The sequence below is a fragment of the Nomascus leucogenys genome, chromosome 21 (genome assembly GCF_006542625.1).
Source record: "Nomascus leucogenys isolate Asia chromosome 21, Asia_NLE_v1, whole genome shotgun sequence".
Lineage (NCBI taxonomy): Eukaryota > Metazoa > Chordata > Mammalia > Primates > Hylobatidae > Nomascus > Nomascus leucogenys.
The window spans coordinates 76,658,878-76,677,288 of record NC_044401.1 but is presented as its reverse complement, the minus strand read 5'-3'; the positions used below and the strand labels follow the sequence as shown (position 1 = coordinate 76,677,288).

At 42.4% G+C, this 18,411-nt stretch overlaps 2 protein-coding genes across 9 annotated transcripts in view; one reads left to right on the top strand and one right to left on the bottom strand.

Moving 5' to 3' along the window:
* THOC7 (THO complex 7) overlaps positions 1 to 7,791 on the bottom strand; it is a 123,262-nt gene extending 115,471 nt beyond the window's left edge. For 4 of the 5 annotated variants that reach the window (XR_004027511.1, XR_004027512.1, XR_004027513.1 and 1 more), the window contains exon 1: positions 7,537 to 7,791. Coding sequence is in view for 1 of the 5 variants with exons in the window: in XM_003273657.3 (XP_003273705.1) it covers positions 7,537 to 7,555 (19 nt within the window). In the remaining 4 variants the exon portion in view is untranslated. The remainder of the gene's footprint in view (positions 1 to 7,536) is intronic. The other variant, XM_003273657.3, reaches the window with a different exon arrangement.
* Positions 7,792 to 8,295: 504 nt separating this feature from the next.
* Positions 8,296 to 18,411, top strand: part of ATXN7 (ataxin 7) — a 144,070-nt gene continuing 133,954 nt past the window's right edge. For 3 of the 4 annotated variants that reach the window (XM_030801503.1, XM_030801504.1, XM_030801500.1), the window contains exon 1: positions 8,622 to 8,740. The gene's annotated coding sequence lies outside the window, so the exon portion shown is untranslated. Of the gene's footprint in view, positions 8,741 to 18,411 lie in introns of all 4 variants that reach the window. The other variant, XM_030801505.1, reaches the window with a different exon arrangement.

Here is an 18,411-nt window from a genome sequence, read left to right as displayed (position 1 = left end):
CCAGAGGCTGGGAAGAGCTGTGGGGTGTGTGGCGGCAGTGGAGGGGCGGGGATGCTTAATGGGTACAAAAACGTAGAGTGAATAGGATCTAGTGTTTGATAGCACAACAGGATGATTACAGTCAACAATAATTTATTGCACATTTTATACCAACTAAAAGAGCATAACTAGAATGTTTATAACAAATGATAAATGCTTGAAGACAATGGATAGCCTATCTACCCTGCTGTGATTATTTTGCATTGTATGCACGTATCAAAATATCTCATGTTCCCCATAAATATACAAACCTACTATATCACTTAAAAAAATTTTTATGGGTACACAGAAGTTAAATACAGACCAGTGTGTAAATGACTGTATAAAATTTTCAAGCATATATACCCACTGGTATACTAGCCAACAGATATGTAACACTTAAATATGCTAAGGACTGTTTTAGATGCTTTTCACATATAAACACACTTAATCTATACAACAGCATTATACTTTTTTTTTGAGACAGAGTCTTGCACTGCTGCCCAGGCTGGAGTGCAGTGGCGCGATCTCGGCTCACTGCAAGCTCCGCCTCCGAGGTTCATGCCACTCTACTGCCTCAGCGTCCCGAGTAGCTGGGACTACAGGCGCCCGCCAACACACCAAGCTAATTTTTTTGTATTTTTAGTAGAGACGGGGTTTCACCGTGTTAGCCAGGATGGTCTCGATCTCCTGACCTCGTGATCCACCCGCCTCGGCCTCCCAAAGTGCTGGGATTACAGGCGTGAGCCACCATGCCCAGCCTCATTATAGATATTCTTATCCCTATTTTACCAATGAAAAAGCATCTTGCCAAAAATTAAATGTCACAGGAAGTAAGGAATAGACATGGAACTCAAACTCAGGAGTCAGGCTCCAGAGAAGATACTTTTACCTTTTAGAGGTATTAAAAATCATTCTGGGAGAGGAATTATTATGGAAGGTAAAAAGGGGAAGGTTTTCATTTTTCATATCGCGCATTTCTTCTTGAATTTACTGACATGTAGTACTTTTTTTCTGAAGTAGTAACAGCGGTTAACTGGGTGGTAAACTTATGTATCATTCTCAGGTACTTCATTTTCTCTGTATTAAAAAATTCTACTTTGTTACTGAATAAAGCTATGATGTGTTAACAACAACAAAGAAAACTGGCTTGACTTGACCTACTTTAAATGAACAAAAAGAGAGACTAAGGCCATGTAAAAACAATGTTCATGCAAATTCCTGTAAGATTTATCGTTAGACCACCACAGCTCATGTTATTAAGATGAATCACATATATTAGCCCATTGTGTTACATTCCTAATGGTAAAATAACACCTGGTCCCTCCTTTCAAAAAGCTCAAAATCATTAAAACAATTTTTAAGGTCAACAATATTAAGAAGACACATAAAAGGTGGGTGGAAGGAACAATAAGATGGTTTGATTCCTCCATGTAGATATTAACCTCTCCTAAGATACTTCTCACCGGTCTACATAAATTGCTGATGCCAAGGTAAATTACTTACACCAAAATTACATTTAAAATTTTAAAAGGAAAAGAAATGCAAAACATCATGTTGAGGTCCTTTGTCTTTTCTCTCTGTTTAAATGTTTAGAGTATAGTGCTAATAAAGTCAAGGTGAAATGTCAATCTTGCTTTGAAAAACCAATTATCTTGGCTAAAGAAACATCATTTCATAGTTGAACTGCAGCAGTTATCCCTGTGTTGGGGCCCCAGAAGATGGAACAAAGTGGGCAAATCCAATGGCATTAATGGAAAAAAAAACCCAAAAACAAATGAACCCTGTGCCCACAAATGTCTAATTAACATTGGATCAGCAACTGAAATAGGAATAACAGCAGCAGCAAACACTTTCACAGCATTTATACAATCCTAGTTGGTGACCACACATCCTATTTGTTTCTTTTCACTCTGAAAAGTGTCCTGGTTTACACAATAAATTAAATGGTCACTCAACTTCAAAGTGCTTTACATATATTATCATGTTTCATCCTTCAAACAACTCTACAAAGTGTGTACTATTATCTTCCTTTCACAGATGAGTTACTACTCACCTCTGCATTCACAGAAAAATATATACAATTACATTATTAGAAAGTCATAGTGCAGCTCCATTATTCTGTCATATTATTCGTAGGCATATTAAAAACCATTATTTCAAATTGCAACAAGTATATATTCATGCATTACACTTTTCTAAGTTAAAAAAAAAAAGCTACCGTCAAAACCAGCAAGCTTTATTAAATGGTATGTAGAGCCACATTCCACCCCAACCCCTTTCTCCATCTCTCATCTGTTGCTCTGGCATATCAATATATCTACCTAATGTTCTCTGTACTGCAAAAAGTGCTTCTGAAATGATTTCTATCAGGGTACTAACAATATTTAGCATCCTTTAAATTAACACATACAAAATACAGTTAACATAGTTTAAATTAACAGTGACAACATTCACACTGTTTTTCAGTTAGCCAAACTGCTAGAGTTGGCAACAAGGGAAGGAGAGAAAATGGCTTTGTCACAAACTAGCTGTGTGACTGCAAGTCACTAACTTCCAAAGACCTCCACTTTTTCACTTATAACATGACAGTAGTGGTGAAAATATCCAGTTTAGTAGCTATAGCTACTCTAAAGCAGGGCAGTTCCTCAAACTGAGTGCAGGAAATAAAGGGATGCTTCTTCAAGAGCTCCCAGTCCAACAGGATACGCAGACCCAGAGGAATGGATTACATAAAGGCACAGTGATACAGGCACCTCAAATTTGTAACAGACATTGGCTCTCATGTAAGCCCCATGGACAAGTACTGGTACTCCTCCAAGAGCTTTCCAGGAGGATGAATGAGATATCAAGAACATCCACTTTTATCTTCCACACTAACATCACTCTAATCCAAGCCCATATTTCTCTCATCTGGAATACTTTGCATTGGGCTCCCTGTTTTCATTCTTGCCTTCCTAGAATCCATTTTTTATGTAACTCAGAATGATCTAAAAGAAGAATTGGATCACTAACTCTCCTGCTTACAATCCTCCAATCATTTCTAAATGCCCAGAAAGGACAATTCAGTCTCCTTTCCAAAGCCTGCAAGGCTCCTCCTGAGCTCCCTTTTACCTCCTTTTGCATCATACTCCTCTTGGCCCACCTGGATACAGTCCTGTCCCTAGATCTAGCCCAGTGGCTTTCCTTATTTCCTCCAAAGGGTGCAGAGCTTGTTTTCACCTCGGGCCTTTGCACTAGTTGTTGTCTCTATCTGGAATATTTTCCTGGGCTCTTCATGTGGTTGAACCTGTCAGGTATCACTGCCCTCCCCCATTACTCTCCGTCCTCATTCCATCAAGTTCATTCTCAGAACTTAATTACATTCCTTTTCAGAAACTATCTTATTTACTTATTTGATTGCACACTATGGCTTCTTTCCCCAAAGCAGGGGCCAGGGCCCTCCTCTGTCTAGTTTACTGCAAAGTAGCCAGGACCTTGCATTGTGCCTAGAAGGTATGCAATAAATACTTGTTGACTGATCACACATACCACTCATTTCAGCTTGATTTTTTCAAAAGCTCAGCTGACGAAAACCACATTTATAGAGGATTGTCTGAAGAAGTTTCAGTTTGTCTTTCCTCTATGTTCTAGATATTCAATCAAAAAACCCTGATTTCAATCAAGCCAGATCAGCAGAGCTACCCACTATCCACCTAAACCACATTGTCCATTGGTTTTATTTATTTTTAGACAGGGTCTAGCGCTGTTGACAGGCTGGAGTGCAGTGGTGCAATCATGGCTCGTTGCAACCTCAAACTCCTGGGCTCAAAGTGAACCTCCCGCCTCAGCCTCCCGAGTAGCTGGGACTACCTACAGATGTGTTTCACTCCACATGGCTAATTTTAGAAAATTTTTAGTAGAGACAAGTAGCTGAGACTACCAGTGCACACCACCACACACGCCTGGCTAATTTGAAAAATTCTGTAGTATAGATGATGTCTCACTGTGTTGCTTAGGCTGGTCGCAAACTCCTGGGCTCAGGTGATCCTCCTGCCTTGGCCTCACAAAGTGCTAAGATTGATTACAGGTGTGAGCTACCACACCCAGCCTCTACTGGCTTTATAATGTCTAAATTGTGATTTAGCCTTCTTTTACCTAGCAAGGGATGTGCTACAAAACAGCTCTATGATCTTCAGTGCTGAAAAGAGGTTAAGGATATGACACTGGCTTTCATTTATGAGGACCTCAATGATAAACTTTTCCTCTAGTTCAAATCAGGAAAAAAAAGTGCTTTTCCTGGGCATCTAAGATTGCCTTCTCTCATGAACACTAGATCACAGAGTAGACGCGGTCCTGCCTCTCAGCACAGCCTATTGGAGAAACAGGTCACTTACAGCTTGGTTAATTAATGTACTAGACTTTATCCTCCTGCATTTTGAGGATCTCCCCACTTCTGACTTCCTTTTATTTTTCCTAATCTCAATGTTCCTTTTGTCTTGTTTTCTAATCTGTTTAATTTTTATATTTTCTCATTACAGTGAACTGCCTTAAATGTTTTCTAGCATAAGGCATATAAATAACGTATTAAGAGTGACAGCAGCAATATGCATAAAATCATATGGCTAGTAGGCAGAGGGTCAATTACCTCTAGGAAAGAAAAGAGGGGATTTTTGAGGTGGGTCTTGAGGAATAAGTGGAGTGTCACCTGACAGAAAAGGCAGGAAAAGGCAACCTGTGCAGATTAAGAGAGAAGGCACAGTCCACATCAAAGGAAAGTGGAAGACAGATTAGTAAAACAACTCTGACATTAATATTTACTGAATATTAATTATTATGTGTTGGACTCAATGCAAAGCCCTTTACAACTTTTTGTGTTTAATCCTCAAAACAATCTGCTGATGTGGATTTTATTATTATCTCCATTCAGAGACTGAAGCTGACAGTCTGTAAGTGGCAGGGTGGAGATTCTTGTGGCTTTTAAGGATGTGGTGGGGCACTTGACTGCAGTCAGTACTTTAGAACTCATCTTCTGTCCTTATCTCCCATCTGACAAAGCCTGTCGCTTCTTTGGACATCTCTATCTCAATAAATAGAAAAGTAGCACTAACAGGCACACAGTGAAGTAAAAAACCTGGGATCATCCTAAATCCCTTCTCCCACCATCCATTCAATACCTGAAGTCCTGACATTCTACCTCGCAAATTTCCCTCCCACCTGTCCTCTTCTCTGCATTCCCTCTTGGTCACAGTCCTCATTGTCTCTCACCAGGGCCACTGCAGAAGTAGCAAACACAGGATGCATAATAGTGAAGAGCAGGAACTCCGCAGGTGGTCTCCCTGCCTTTGACCCTCTGTAACTTACTATCTGTGCGACCTTAGGCAAGCTAACCTGTGTCTGTTTCATCTGCAAAATGGGGATAACAATTAGAATAATACCTAACAGCACTATGTAAACGTCAGTAAGTGGCGAAGAAACTTAGCTCCTCATTTTCTCTTCCTCTAATCATTCTGCACATAACAGAGACAGTGTGTGTGTTTTTTTTTTTTTTTTTTTTTTTTTTATGAGACAGGGTCTCACTCTGTCACCCAGACTGGAGTACACTGGTGCGATCTTGGCTCACTGCAGCCTTGACCCCCCAGGCCCAAGTGATCCTTTCTCCTCAGCCTCCCAAGTCGTGGGACTACAGGTATGTGCCACTGTGCCAGATCAATTTTTTTTGTATTTGTAGACATGGGATATCACTATGTTTTCCAGGCTGGTCTTGAACTTCTGAGCTCAAGAGATCCGCCTGCCTCGGCCTCCCAAAGTGCTGGGATTACAGGCGTGAGCCTGTAATCCCACACACACACACTGTGCCTGACCATGTGTGTGTGTTTTAATGCTAATCTGATTAACACCACACCAGTGTTGAAACTTTTAATGGCTTCCTATTGCCCTTAGAAATCTCTGGCTCATAACTTTCTAAATTCTAGCAATACCTGTCAGCTTTGAGTTCTTCCAACATCTTGGGGTCTTTGTACAAGTGGCTATCAACCCAGAACACCAGTCTAACATCTATTTATTCTTCAGAAATGGGATTAACTTTTTTGGGGAGGCTTTCTCATTTCCATTGATTGGATAAATAATCTTTGTTACATGTTCCCACAGTTCCCAACCTCGCACTTCCTTGTGGTAATATTTGACACTCTTAAAACTCATTAGTCAACGTTTCTTTCCCTTCAGACCGAAATTTTGGAGAGGAAAAAGTTCTTGCTTGTTAGTTCTGGGTTGTAATCCCAAAGCCTAGTCCAGGAAGGATAAATATCCACTAAATAAATGAAACTGGAATGAAGCAAAGCTGAAATTCCACATGAAGTTCCTGGGTCTTTAGTAGCCTCCCACCTCCACTACTCTTTATCAGTCTGCAAATTTGGGCCTATCACTGTTCTTCCCATGGCCAGGCTCTTTAATGTGGAGACCCTGGTGGTCTTCAACTCTTCAGAAGTGGCCTCTCCACAGGCATTTACAGTTACTGGTCACCACCTCCTGAAAAACACCCAAGAGCCCTAGATATCCCCTTCCCAGATATCAAAGGACCTCCTTCCTCCCTAACCAGAAACCTTGTAGGTTCTCATGCCCCTTCCCCTTTCCCCAAAGTGTCACCTTATTTCTGCTCTCAGTCCATAGACCATCTCCCTTAGACTGTCCACAAACCCAGCCTTTGCCCCTCTAAATCCATCCCAGCTGACAAATCACCCTTCCCAACACACACACATTCATCTTTTATCGTCCTGATCTACCCTAGACGGTCTCACCACTATACTGGCTCCTCCTTACCCCCGTAAATCTCCCAGGTACACTTCCTGATTACCCTCCTGATACCTCATCCCTACCTCTTCTTTTATAAATAATTCCCTGCTCCTTCTCCTCACCCACAATCCACTCGCAGTTCAAGGCCTCATTGCCATCGACTCCACTGTCTGTGAGTCCTTCCTAATATGCCCCAGGACCCCTCCAGGTGTCACGCTCTGTATCCTGACACCCCTGTAGACGAGTCCCGAAACTGCCGCCCCATCCCTGGAGCTCCCACTCCCTCCCAGCCCTCCACAAACCTTCCAGGCCCCCAGCCCTAAGCCCAGCACCACCGTCCACCCTTCGCGGCTCCTGGGCCCTCACCGCGCCCCTAGACAAACCCGGACTCCCTCTGGTCCCACCCGCCCTTGCACCGCTTCTAGCCGTCTCGGCCACCCACGTGTGTTCCCAGCCCACCGACCACGCTCCCGGCACACCCTGTAGCCCCGCGCTGCCTCCGGGAAAGCAGGCGGGAGAAGCCGAGGGGCTCCGAGGGGCGCTCGGGCTCTGGCGAGAGGAGGAAGGACTCAGGGAAGCAGCCAGGGAGGCCCGGGGCTCCGGGGAGAGGTCGGGAAGGCCGAAGCGCTCTGGCGAAGCGGCCGGGGAGAGCGAGGGGTTCCCGGAAGCGGGCTGGGAGGCCAGGGGTCTCGGGGGAGGCCCAGCGGGCCGTGCAGCGGGCGCGGGTGGCAGCGAGCGGGGCCTCACCGTCAGTCACGGCTCCCATGGCGTGCGCGGCGGCGGCGGCGGCGCAAGCTGAGGCGGCGGTTGGCGGCGGCGGAGGTCAAACTCCCACAATGCAGCCGGGTAAACAGCCATGGAGGAGGAGGCGGCGGCGCCCGCGGCCGCCTGCTCCGACGCCTGAGCCGCGCCGCGCCGCCGCCGCCGCGGGACTCGCGCTCCCCGCGCTCCCGGTACTCCCCGGGGGCGGCCGCGGCCGGCGCGAGTTGGGGCGAGGCTTGGCGGCCGGCGGCGGCCCCGGCTGCAGCCCGGGCTCCCGCCGCCCCCCTTGCAGCCTCCGCCCGGCCCACGCCCAGAGGCCGCCCCGGAGGCCGCAGCCAGTCGCCAGGTGAGCTCGCCCGGACGCCGCCAGGTCTGCGGGGGTGCGGCGGGGGCTGCGGGCCGCCCGGAGTCGGGGAAGCCGCTTCTTCCCCGGGAAGGTGACTGCGGCCCCGCCGCCCCATCCAGGGTGACGCTGCTAGGGGTGGGCTCGCTTCCCTGGGGGGTGGGGAGGGTGACGGGGACGCCCGGATCCCGCTGAGCCCGGGAGAGGCGGGACTAGGGGTGCCGAGGGGGCGCGTCGCTGGGGGTCCCCGCGAAGTTGGCGCCCACGCGCGCTGGGGCGGGTCTCGAACGCCGGCACTTGCGCGGGGCGCGGCCGGCAATCAAAAAAGGCCCCGGGTTCCAGGTCGCGCGGTTCCGGCCCCTGCGGCCGCCCCCTTCCTTCCTGGGCTCGGCGGGTGCGGAAAAAAGGGTGAAAGAGAAACTTGGCGACCTCCCGACGGAGTTCGCGAAGCGACCAGGAGCGTGTGCCCATCGTCCTCACCCGGCACCCAATTCCACCACAGAGTGGGGATCTCGTCGGTGATCGTGATGGGGTGCTTTTATTTATTTTTCGCTTTGATTTTCAAAAACTGTCTATGTGACTGTCCCTATCTTAAGGGGAAGTTGAAAGTGGGGGCGGGGGTGCTCAGTGAGAAACGTTGCCTTGTGTGTAGTTGTTTGGAGCACACTGCAAATTATATTGGCATCTCTTTCCAAAAGTCACTTTGATTCAACTTCGATAGCTTTCTCGTAAATGGCACGTTTAGGTGGTGAGAGGTGGATGAGGAAATAGGCACCAATGCAGCTGATTTGACCTCCAGTGGGATAGATACGATTAGCACCAGGATCATGTCTCGTTTGAACCCAGGTTTGTTATTTTATTCAGCCATATCGTTGTTTTCCAATTTTCCTGTCCCCCAAGTAGATCTTGCATCTTCATATCCGGGATGAAGAAGTTGTGTAGGATAAACTTGGTTGTTTCACTTTCCTTCCTAAATTTAGGTACATTCTCCCTGTTTTCCCTCAGTTCTTTCAAAGAGGAGAAGTTGCAGATGGAAATGTATTAAGTGAAGTGTGTTTAATCTCTAGCAAGAAATATGTACAATTTTAGTCATATTATGTGAGACCAGTGACTTCAATAATACCATTACAGTGCTCTCAAGAATTAGTGCTCAAGAATTTGACTTTTGTCACAAAGACAAAAATTACTTTACATGAAGATTCTGAGATGTAACTTGCCCTCCCGTAAGGTATGAAGTTTCCCTGACTTTGAAAAAATAACTGACCTAAACGCTGGCTGTAGGTGGGCATCAGACCCTGTTCATTTCCTTGGTTTTAGGAGACAGGGCACTCTAAGAGAAGAATTGTTTTAAATCTTAAGTACTACAGATTGTGAACTGAAATTGTCAATTGATTGGGGTTCACAATACCAAGTTGCATTTTGGTGGGGATAGTTATTGTTTAGAAAGTAATTGTCATGTGGTGAAATGTTCTTTTTAAGTGTTTCTTAATCTTATCATAATACTGATTTTGAAACAGTATCTAGTGATTTAAAATAATCTGTAATATTTTCATGGGAAAGTATCACTGCCCTCTGTAACTTAAATTTTCGTGAGCTATTCTGTCAGTTATTCGTAAATGGAGTGCTGTTCAAACATTTTTGTAAGTTCATTTGATAACTTATAATTTTGTTGGATGATGCTAGAAATTTTCTAGAGTAATAAGACCAAGAGGAATTTGAAAGACTTTAAAGTTTGAGCTGTCCCTGAAAATATAACATTCCTGAAAGTTACTTTATTTTTTTTGAGACAGGACCTTCCTCTATTGCCTAGGCTGGAGTGCAGTGGCACGATCATCAGGGCTCATTGCAGCCTGGAACTCCTGGGCTCAAGCAATCCTCCCATCTCAGCCTGCCAACTAGTTGGGACTACCGGCATGTTCCATGATGCCTGGCTAAGTTTTTTATTTTTGTAGAGACATGATCTCACTATGTTGCCCAGGCTGGTCTCGAACTGCTGGGCTCAAGCGATCCTCCCGCCTCAGCCTCCCAAAGTGCTGGGATTATGGGTTTGAGCCACTGTGTCCAGCCTGAAAGTTCTTAACTCAAGTTGTGGGAAACACATTAATTTGAGCCTTTATGAACTCTAAAAACTGTTTTGTCAGCTACATGATTTTACTTGCAATTGCACTGACACAGATCTATTCATTGAACATTTAAGAATTGTCTTTTTATCATATTGTATATCCCATATATATGAGAGAACATCTTTTAGTAAACTTTATGAGTGATCTTCTTTTTACATATTAACCTGTTGATGAATGTTAAAGTAGCAGACTCAAGCCCTTACCATACTAATGTTTCTTCTTTTCAAGAGAGATCTTTATGGGCAGAAACACAGAAATGGAAGTAGCAGATTTTAAGAAAACTGATTCAGATTTTGAACTTGTATGACCTTATATTTATTGATTTATTTGAGTCATAAGATTTCTGGGTTTTTTTGAGAATATGAAAGACTAGTTAAGAAAATTTGTGTGTTTATTTGATATTTGCTTTCCGAAAATATAAAAAATGATGATGAGAGAGTTAGCTATATGGTCTTTATTCTGGGCCTGTGAAATAATGTAAGGAATTTTGTAATATGCTTTTAGAGCAAGGGTTATCCTGGGGGTCTGTGACCCTCCAAGGGTTGGTTTCAAGGGATTCCTGAGCTCCCTGTAGTTGTGACCAAAACTTTTTGTGTATGTGTATTTTTCTGGAAGAGGGTCTGTAGTTGTTTTAGGAAAGAGATCCAGGACTTAAAAAAATTAGAGACACATCTTTTTATTGAATAAAATGGGAGTTCGAATTCTTTTCTTTTCTTTTCTTTCTTCTTTTTTTCCTTTTTCTTTTGACACAGGGTCTCACTTTGTTGCCCAGTCTGGAATGCAATTGCATGAACATGGCTCACTGCATCCTTGACCTCCTGGGCTCAAGTGATCCTCCTACCACAGCCTCCCAAAGTGCTGAGATTACAGGCATGAGCCATCACAGAATGACCATTCTAAAGAGAAAAAAACATTTTTGAAAAGTAGATCTATGTGCTCGTTACTTGCCTTTTAAAGTTATCTTCAGGCTGGGCACAGTGGCTTAACGCCTGTAATCCCAGCACTTTGAGAGGCCAAGGCGGATGGATCATTTGAGGTAGGCCGAGGCGGGTGGATCATTTGAGGTCAGAAGTTCAAGAGCAGCCTGGCCAACATGGTGAAACCCCATCTCTACCAAAAATACAAAAAAAATTATCCAGGCGTGGTGGCATGTGCCTGTAATCCCAGCTACTCAGGAGGCTGAGGCGGGAGAATCGCTTGAACCCAGGAGGCTGAGGTTGCAGTGAGCCGAGATCACGCTGCTACACTCTAGCCTGGGCAACAGAGTAAGACACTGAAATAAATAAACAAATAAATAAAGTCGTCTTCAGACTTAGGGATGTAAAAGCACTTCCATTTTATTCCCACAGCAAAGCACCGCCTATCAGTTGATAAGCCAAGCTGGCCTGACATGCTAGTCCTGCATGCACTGTGGCTGTGTTTTTAAAAAATTATATCTAAAAATTCAGACCAGATAGTTTGATGGTAGATAAGCAAAGATTTGATCTTGACACCAGCCGTTGGAGTAAATGGGTCTTTCAGCTCCACTCCCTTCTCTCCAGAAAATTTGAAATTTGACTCAAAGGGAATCATTCTAAGAAAATGTGTTTGTGCCTTGGCAGGACAGTAGAACATGATGGGAAAAACACAGTGTGAGTCAAAATAGACTTAAAATTCAAATTTGGTTTCCTTTATTCACTCTAGCTACTTACCCTGCGTGACTCTTCAGTTACTCATCTGGATATGGCTAACTAGTAGAGTTGTTGGGAGGCTGGCTAGAAGTTTCCCGTATAAAACTCTTAGCTCCTCTTTGACCCACAAGAAGGACTTACAAGCCAGGTTTGGGGAACCATTAATAAACATCTGAGGAAACATGTATATTCATGGTATAGGATAATAAGTACATTATTTCCAAATTGGTGTGATGAAGATATTAACACTTAAAACATTGTTTTTTAAGAAAAAGATTTTCAAAAATGAGTTAGGATTGAGTGGTCCCCAAATGTAGATATTTAGAGGAAAGTGGAAAATGATGGTTTATTTGGCAGAGGGGAAGACATGGATGCTGCTGGGCAGGAAGAAACGATAGCCACCCACCAGCATTATATTTCTCTCTGTGGGCAAGATTCTATTTAACATTTTCTCTTCACTTATAATCTGAATTAAAAAATTAAAATACTGCACATGTACTTTATAGTCCATCACACTTAAAAGTGCTTCACCACTCCTTTCGTGTTGAGACCTTCACAGGTAACCCAGGGACTTCATGGGTGGAAGTTACACTTACAACTTTAGTTGTCTAATTCTGCTGTCTTTAAAATGCCTTCACAGTTGGGTACCTGTGTTGATTTTTGTCAATAGGAAAGGGTCTGGCGGGACTGAATCATATTTTACTTTAAATGCTGAAGTAAGAGAGGGCATTATGAGTCAAAAGAAAGTGTGAGATATATAAATAAAATAACTGTATAATGCTTATGGCCATAAAAATAAACTTGCTTCTACTATTTCTATAGTCTTTCCCTTTCCTGTCATTTATTCACGGCGATCATTTATGCTTTCTGCCCTTGGGTTGGGAAATGGTTATGAACACAGGCTTTAGACTTTGAATATGGCCTTGATTCTCATTTCCTGAGCTCTCTGGTTGTGTTCAACTTGGTCCAGTCTCCTTCTTTGAGTCTAGAGGAGATGACCATTAACTGGGATAATAAATGCAAAAAAATTTGCTTAGTCCTAGGCTCCTAGTAAGCGCTCAGAAAGTGGTAGCCATTTTGAAGACAGTTACATTCTCATCTTTAGAAAGAGATATCATACATCTTTTTCTTTTTCTGTTTTTTTTTTTTTTTTTTTTTTTTTTTTTTTGAGGCAGAGGCTCATTGTTGCCAAGGCTGGAGTGCAGTGGCATGATCTTGGCTCACTGCAACTTCTGCCTCCCAGGGTTCAAGCTATTCTCGTGCCTCAGCCTCCCGAGTAGCTGGGATTACAGGCATACGCCACTACGCCCAGCTCATTTTTGTATTTTTAGTAGCGATGGGGTTTCGCCGTGCTGGCCAGGCTGATCTCGAGCTCCTGACCTCAGGTGATCCACCTGCGTTGGCCTCCCAAAGTGCTGGGATTACAGCCGTGAGCTACCGCACCCAGCTAGAGATATTATACATCCTTTTAAAGAGAATACCTGTATTCATCCTTATTCCCACTTACACCTTCTGGAACCATCTTACTTTCAACTCAGAAAAGCCTTTTACATTTTCTTGTTATCTTAGGCAGGTATCCCAACATCTTGATGACCTATTGGACTTTTCCATTGTTCTTAGCCAATGGGGTTGCATTCTCCATTGGCCTGGCAGGTTATATCAAAATCTTGGATATGTCAGGGGCCAAACCAACAAGCCTGCACAGGTTTGGAGCTGTGATCGAGTAAACAACTGTGATTTTGTAGCCTGGAAGAGAGGTAAGCAAATTTTCTGTAAAGGACCGTATAGTAAATATTTTTTACTTCGCCAGCCATCCAGGTCTCTACACCTACTCAGCTCTGCCATGATAGCAGGAAAACAGTCATAGATATAAATGAATGGGTGTGACTGTGTTCCAAGAAATGTTTATGAACACTGACATTTGAATTTCATGCAATTTTTATGTGTCACGTAATATTTTATTTTTTCAACCATTTAAAAATGTAAAAGTCATTCTTAGCTCCTGTTATATACAAATCTTAGCTAGATTTGGTCCATGGGCCATAATTTGCAGAATCCTTGCCTAGAATATTAGATGCATAGATTTGTGGCATTTCCAAGTGACCACCCCCAACGTATGCACAGACACATACGTGTGTGTATGCTCACACACTGCTGTTTTATTTAGCATACTCTGCTTCTGGTATGGCAGTTTGATCTAATGCCCTCATCTCTTTGGATAGGATGAAACTTTAGTCAATAAGTTGTTATTAGTCATATTGTGTGGCCACCTTAGCACATGCATGATTCTGTCACCAATTAATTTTATTCATTATTAAGTGTTCTCACTTTGCTCATTTTTTTATAGAGCTTGATGATTGGACCCTCTCAGATGTGATGGTTTTTGAAGGGAATCAGTGCTTTTGGAGCTGTCTTTTGCTTAATGTTCCTATTAATCCTTCTTTGCCCTGGAAGGGAAGTAATTGATACTGGCCTCTCAAGCTGCTAACTAGACATTCTTACCTGAAGGAAATCTGTATCCTGGCCTTCCCCATTCCCTTTCTGCGTGATATGTTTGGCTCTATAAAGCACACAAAGATTCCTCTTGTGTTTTAACCCCTGGAGATTAGCTGTAGGATTGGTGTGTACAGAGCATGTAGATATATATGTCTGTGTGTAATTTCATCCGGCCATCACTGAAGCTCTGAGGGCTGCTGCTTTTAGTTTCACCTTTTCACTCTCTGTACCTTTCTCTCCTGGCCATTGTGTAAGGATGCAGATTTGGTGAGCTGATAACTGCTCTAACTGATTGGTTTATTTTTTGCTTCCTTTCCTGCTTTTCAACATTCTCTACTGATTTGCTTATTTTGCAGCAAGTACACTCTTTTTGGAGTTTACCTTTTGAAAACAACATTGTGCTGAAAATAAAACCACTAGAAATTATTTGGGTATTGTAGGATTTTCCCCCTCCAAATGTACAGTAAATACAGTATAAGAGGCATGAGTCAGTATTTTAGATAGAGATAGAATGCAATTTAAAAAGTTGTTTGCCATTTTATATATAGATATTAGAGGTGTAAAATGTGTTCTTACTTTTAGCATTTAAGGGTTTCCTTCTTGTTAAAGTAAATTTGGTACATATCTTTTGGATGACAGTTTGAGCAATATGAACCCAAAGTCATTACAAAAAAAGAAAAAAAGGTAAATTCACATCTAGGAATTTAAAGAAGCAGTTGGTGAAGTATGCACAGATGTACGTACCAGACTGCTCACCTCTCCTTTTTTTATAACAAAACATAGAAAGTGATTTAAATACCTATTGATAAGGGATTAAGTGAATTAGGGCCTATCCATGTAGTGGAATATGCTGCAATCTTTAAAAAGAATGATGCAATCAATATTTATTCATAGGAAAAAAAGATATATAATGAGACTATGTATAAGATGGAACTTCTAGAATAGAGTTTTAGTCATCTTTGAAGTATATGGAAGAAAATGCCAGGAGCAAGAATTGTTACAGGGGAGAATCTGTTTTAATTATTAAATTATAATCTAAAACTATAATTTTGATTCTTAAACAGATTATTATAATCTGATTTGATTTTTTTTTAAAGAACAAAACATTATAATTTAATGCTTTAATTAAATTATCAATTAAATTGTTCATTTTTTTCCTTAGCCAGTTACCTTCAAATTCAACTCACCTTTATTTGCACCTGCATCTTTGTGGTTTAACTATGAGAATTTTAGCAAATTTTCACTTCAGTTATTTTGGCTTTGGAGTATGTTCTATCTCCTATGCCCCGCATTCTGGTGGAGATACAGTTCATTATATGAAATTAGCAACGTTGATCTAGCATTGAAGAATGAGAAACGTAACCACATCTGGCTGTGACATAGTGACTGTGGACTTTGGGCCTTAGAGTTTGTTATAGGAAATTTTAGGAAGTGAATAGACTATAAAATATAGAAATATTACGATAATTCATGAAGCATATCTGTCACTTATCTATTGTTAACCCATTCCAAAAGTTTGTGGTTTAAAACACATACCATTTTATTTGCTCATAATTAGGGCAGAGCAGTTCTTCCATTGGTAGTGCCTGGCCTGAGGTCACTAATGTGGCTGCAGTCCTCTTAAGTCTTGAGTCAGAACTAGTTAGTCAAGCTGGGCTATCTGTCTGAGCTCCACAGAATCTCATCTAGCACCCTAGATCAAATTTCCTCAGGTGGAGGCACTTTGTTCCAAGAGGGTGAGAACTGCGAGGTTTCTGGAGGCTGAAGCTTAAGAGTCACACAGTACCACTCTGCCATATTCTGCTAGTCAAAGCAAGTCACAAAGCCAACTCAAATTTAAGGGGTTGGACAAAGATACCCCCTCTTGATGGCAAATGCTGCCAAGTCATATTGCACAGGATAGCCTACAGGGAATTTTTACAGCCATCAACATGTGCCAACCTACCTTTTTTATATTAACTAAACTCTGTTTGTTTGCCATGGCTGATAAAACTGTGCTCTGAGGAACAGTGCTAAATGGTTTCCTGTGTTACCTCTTGGGATAACAGCTCTACATGTAGGTAGTATTATCCCTTTTTAAAGGTATGAAAAGTGAGCCTTAGAAAGGTTAAGTAACCTGCCTTAGACCTTTTATCTAGTTAGGGACAAATCTTAAAAGTTAAGGAAAATTTATCTCTATACCAGTGTTTCTTAATCCCATCACTAAATAACTTGCATGGGGGAGGGAGAGAGGAAGGATAGGAAGTGGGAGGAAGCGTATTTTTTAAAATCTCAAAATCCATTATCTTAAAGTTTTACATGAATTTTGTATTCTACTCTATAATATGTCCCTTTTCAATGTAAAATTAATGGTTTAATTACTTGCCAATCAAATTAAATTTTATCCCCCCAATTTTTAAGAAAACGCAATTCTTCTAGACACAGTATAACAGCTAATCAGCCAGAGATCTTTGGTTGTAAGCAGTAAGAACTAAATCTGACTACTTTAAACATAAAGAGGTTACTGGAGGGATGTGGTGACAATAATGCCAAAGAATCAGGCTTCAGAGTGAACCAGATCTAGAGCAGCTTCAGGGATCCAGGCAGCAGGACTCAGTAGACAGTCTTCTCAGGATACAGAAGAGCCAACCTCTCTAGCAGTTTTTAATCCCACTTTCTACTGAGAGTGTATCTTTCATGCCCAGATTGGGTCCTAGCAGGTGCTTTGGTTACTGCCGCACTCAGACAGTACCCTTTAGGGGAGTCGTCATTCCCCAGCAGTGGGAATTGATGGAGGGCAGGTAAAACCAACAGATACTTACTCTCTGAACATTTGTGGGCCACTATGAGTGGACTTGGTTTAGGCATTGTATCACATGTAAGTGACACCATAATGATCCCTGGTTCACCTGTCTCCTTCCCAACCCTACATCTAAGGGTTTTATTTTGTTTTTGAAACAAGCTGTCTGTCTGTCACCTAGGCTGGAGCGCACTGGCACAATCGTGGCTTACTGCAGCATTGACCTCCTGGCCTCAAGCAGTCTTCGCACTGCAACTTCTCAAGAAGCCGGGGATACAGGTGTGTGCCACCATACCTGGCTAATTAATTTTTTTTTTCTTTTTTTGTAGAGACTGTGTTATCTAGACTGGTCTCCAATTTCTGGGCTCAAGCCATCCTCCCACCTTGGCCTCCCAAAGTGCTAGGATTATAGGCATCAACCACCACACCTGGCCCCAAGGATTCTTGAACTCCCATCTTTAAAAGCATTCTTGTGGCTCTACACTGTCTATTTCCATTTAACCTTACTGGTACTTACCACTCTAAATGCAATACTACATGTGTTTTTTACATGATAATCTTTCCTAAAATATGCATTTTCCTGATTTTTAAAGAAAAGCATACAGATTCTAACCATTTGTTGGTAACAGAGTCACTATAAACATTTTTATCCAGTGCATAGTGATCCCCTTAGAACCCAATGAGATAAAGTTTATGGTCTCTGCACTAAATTTTCTCAAATTTCTCTGCCTTTATTTTTCTGTCGTCTTGTGTCTAAGTGCTTTCACTGTAACTTTGCTAATACTTTAAAATACGCATGTTAGAGTTTATAGCTTATAGGCTGAAGGGGCAACCTACATTTATTTGGCCTTTCTAAGTATGAGTTAAACCACACTTCAAATGATAAAATGCTGTGCATATACAGTGTGATTTTATACAGAGCGTTTTCATGTATGTTCTCTTGTTTCATTGTATATTCCAATCCTTTGAAGTCAGGGAAGGGGAGATATGTTCTCTATTTTTCAGCAGAGGATAAGGTTTAGAAAGGGTAATTTCCCCTCCAACCTAAGACTATTGCAGAATTCAGATGTTCTGATTGCCCATGCCTTATTGAGGGTGGTTCTAGAACAGTGGTTTACTAACTGCAGAAGCTCCTTTTCTGGATTCTGAAGTTTCCAGGCTGAACTGGAGATGGGTAAACTAATGTTTGGCCTCATTTGAGTAATATTCCCTAATTGTAGTGACATTGGTGTGTGTCTTGGTCTGTTCAGGCTACTCTAACACAATACCATAAACTGGGTAGCTTGTAAACAACATACCTTTGTTTCTTACAGTTCTGAAGGCCGAGAAGTCCATGATCAGGGCACCAGCAGATTGTGTGTCTGATGAGGGCTTGTTTCCTCTTTCGTAGATGGTGTCACATGGTGGAAGGGGCAAACAAGCTCCTGGACCTCTTTCGTAATGGCGCTA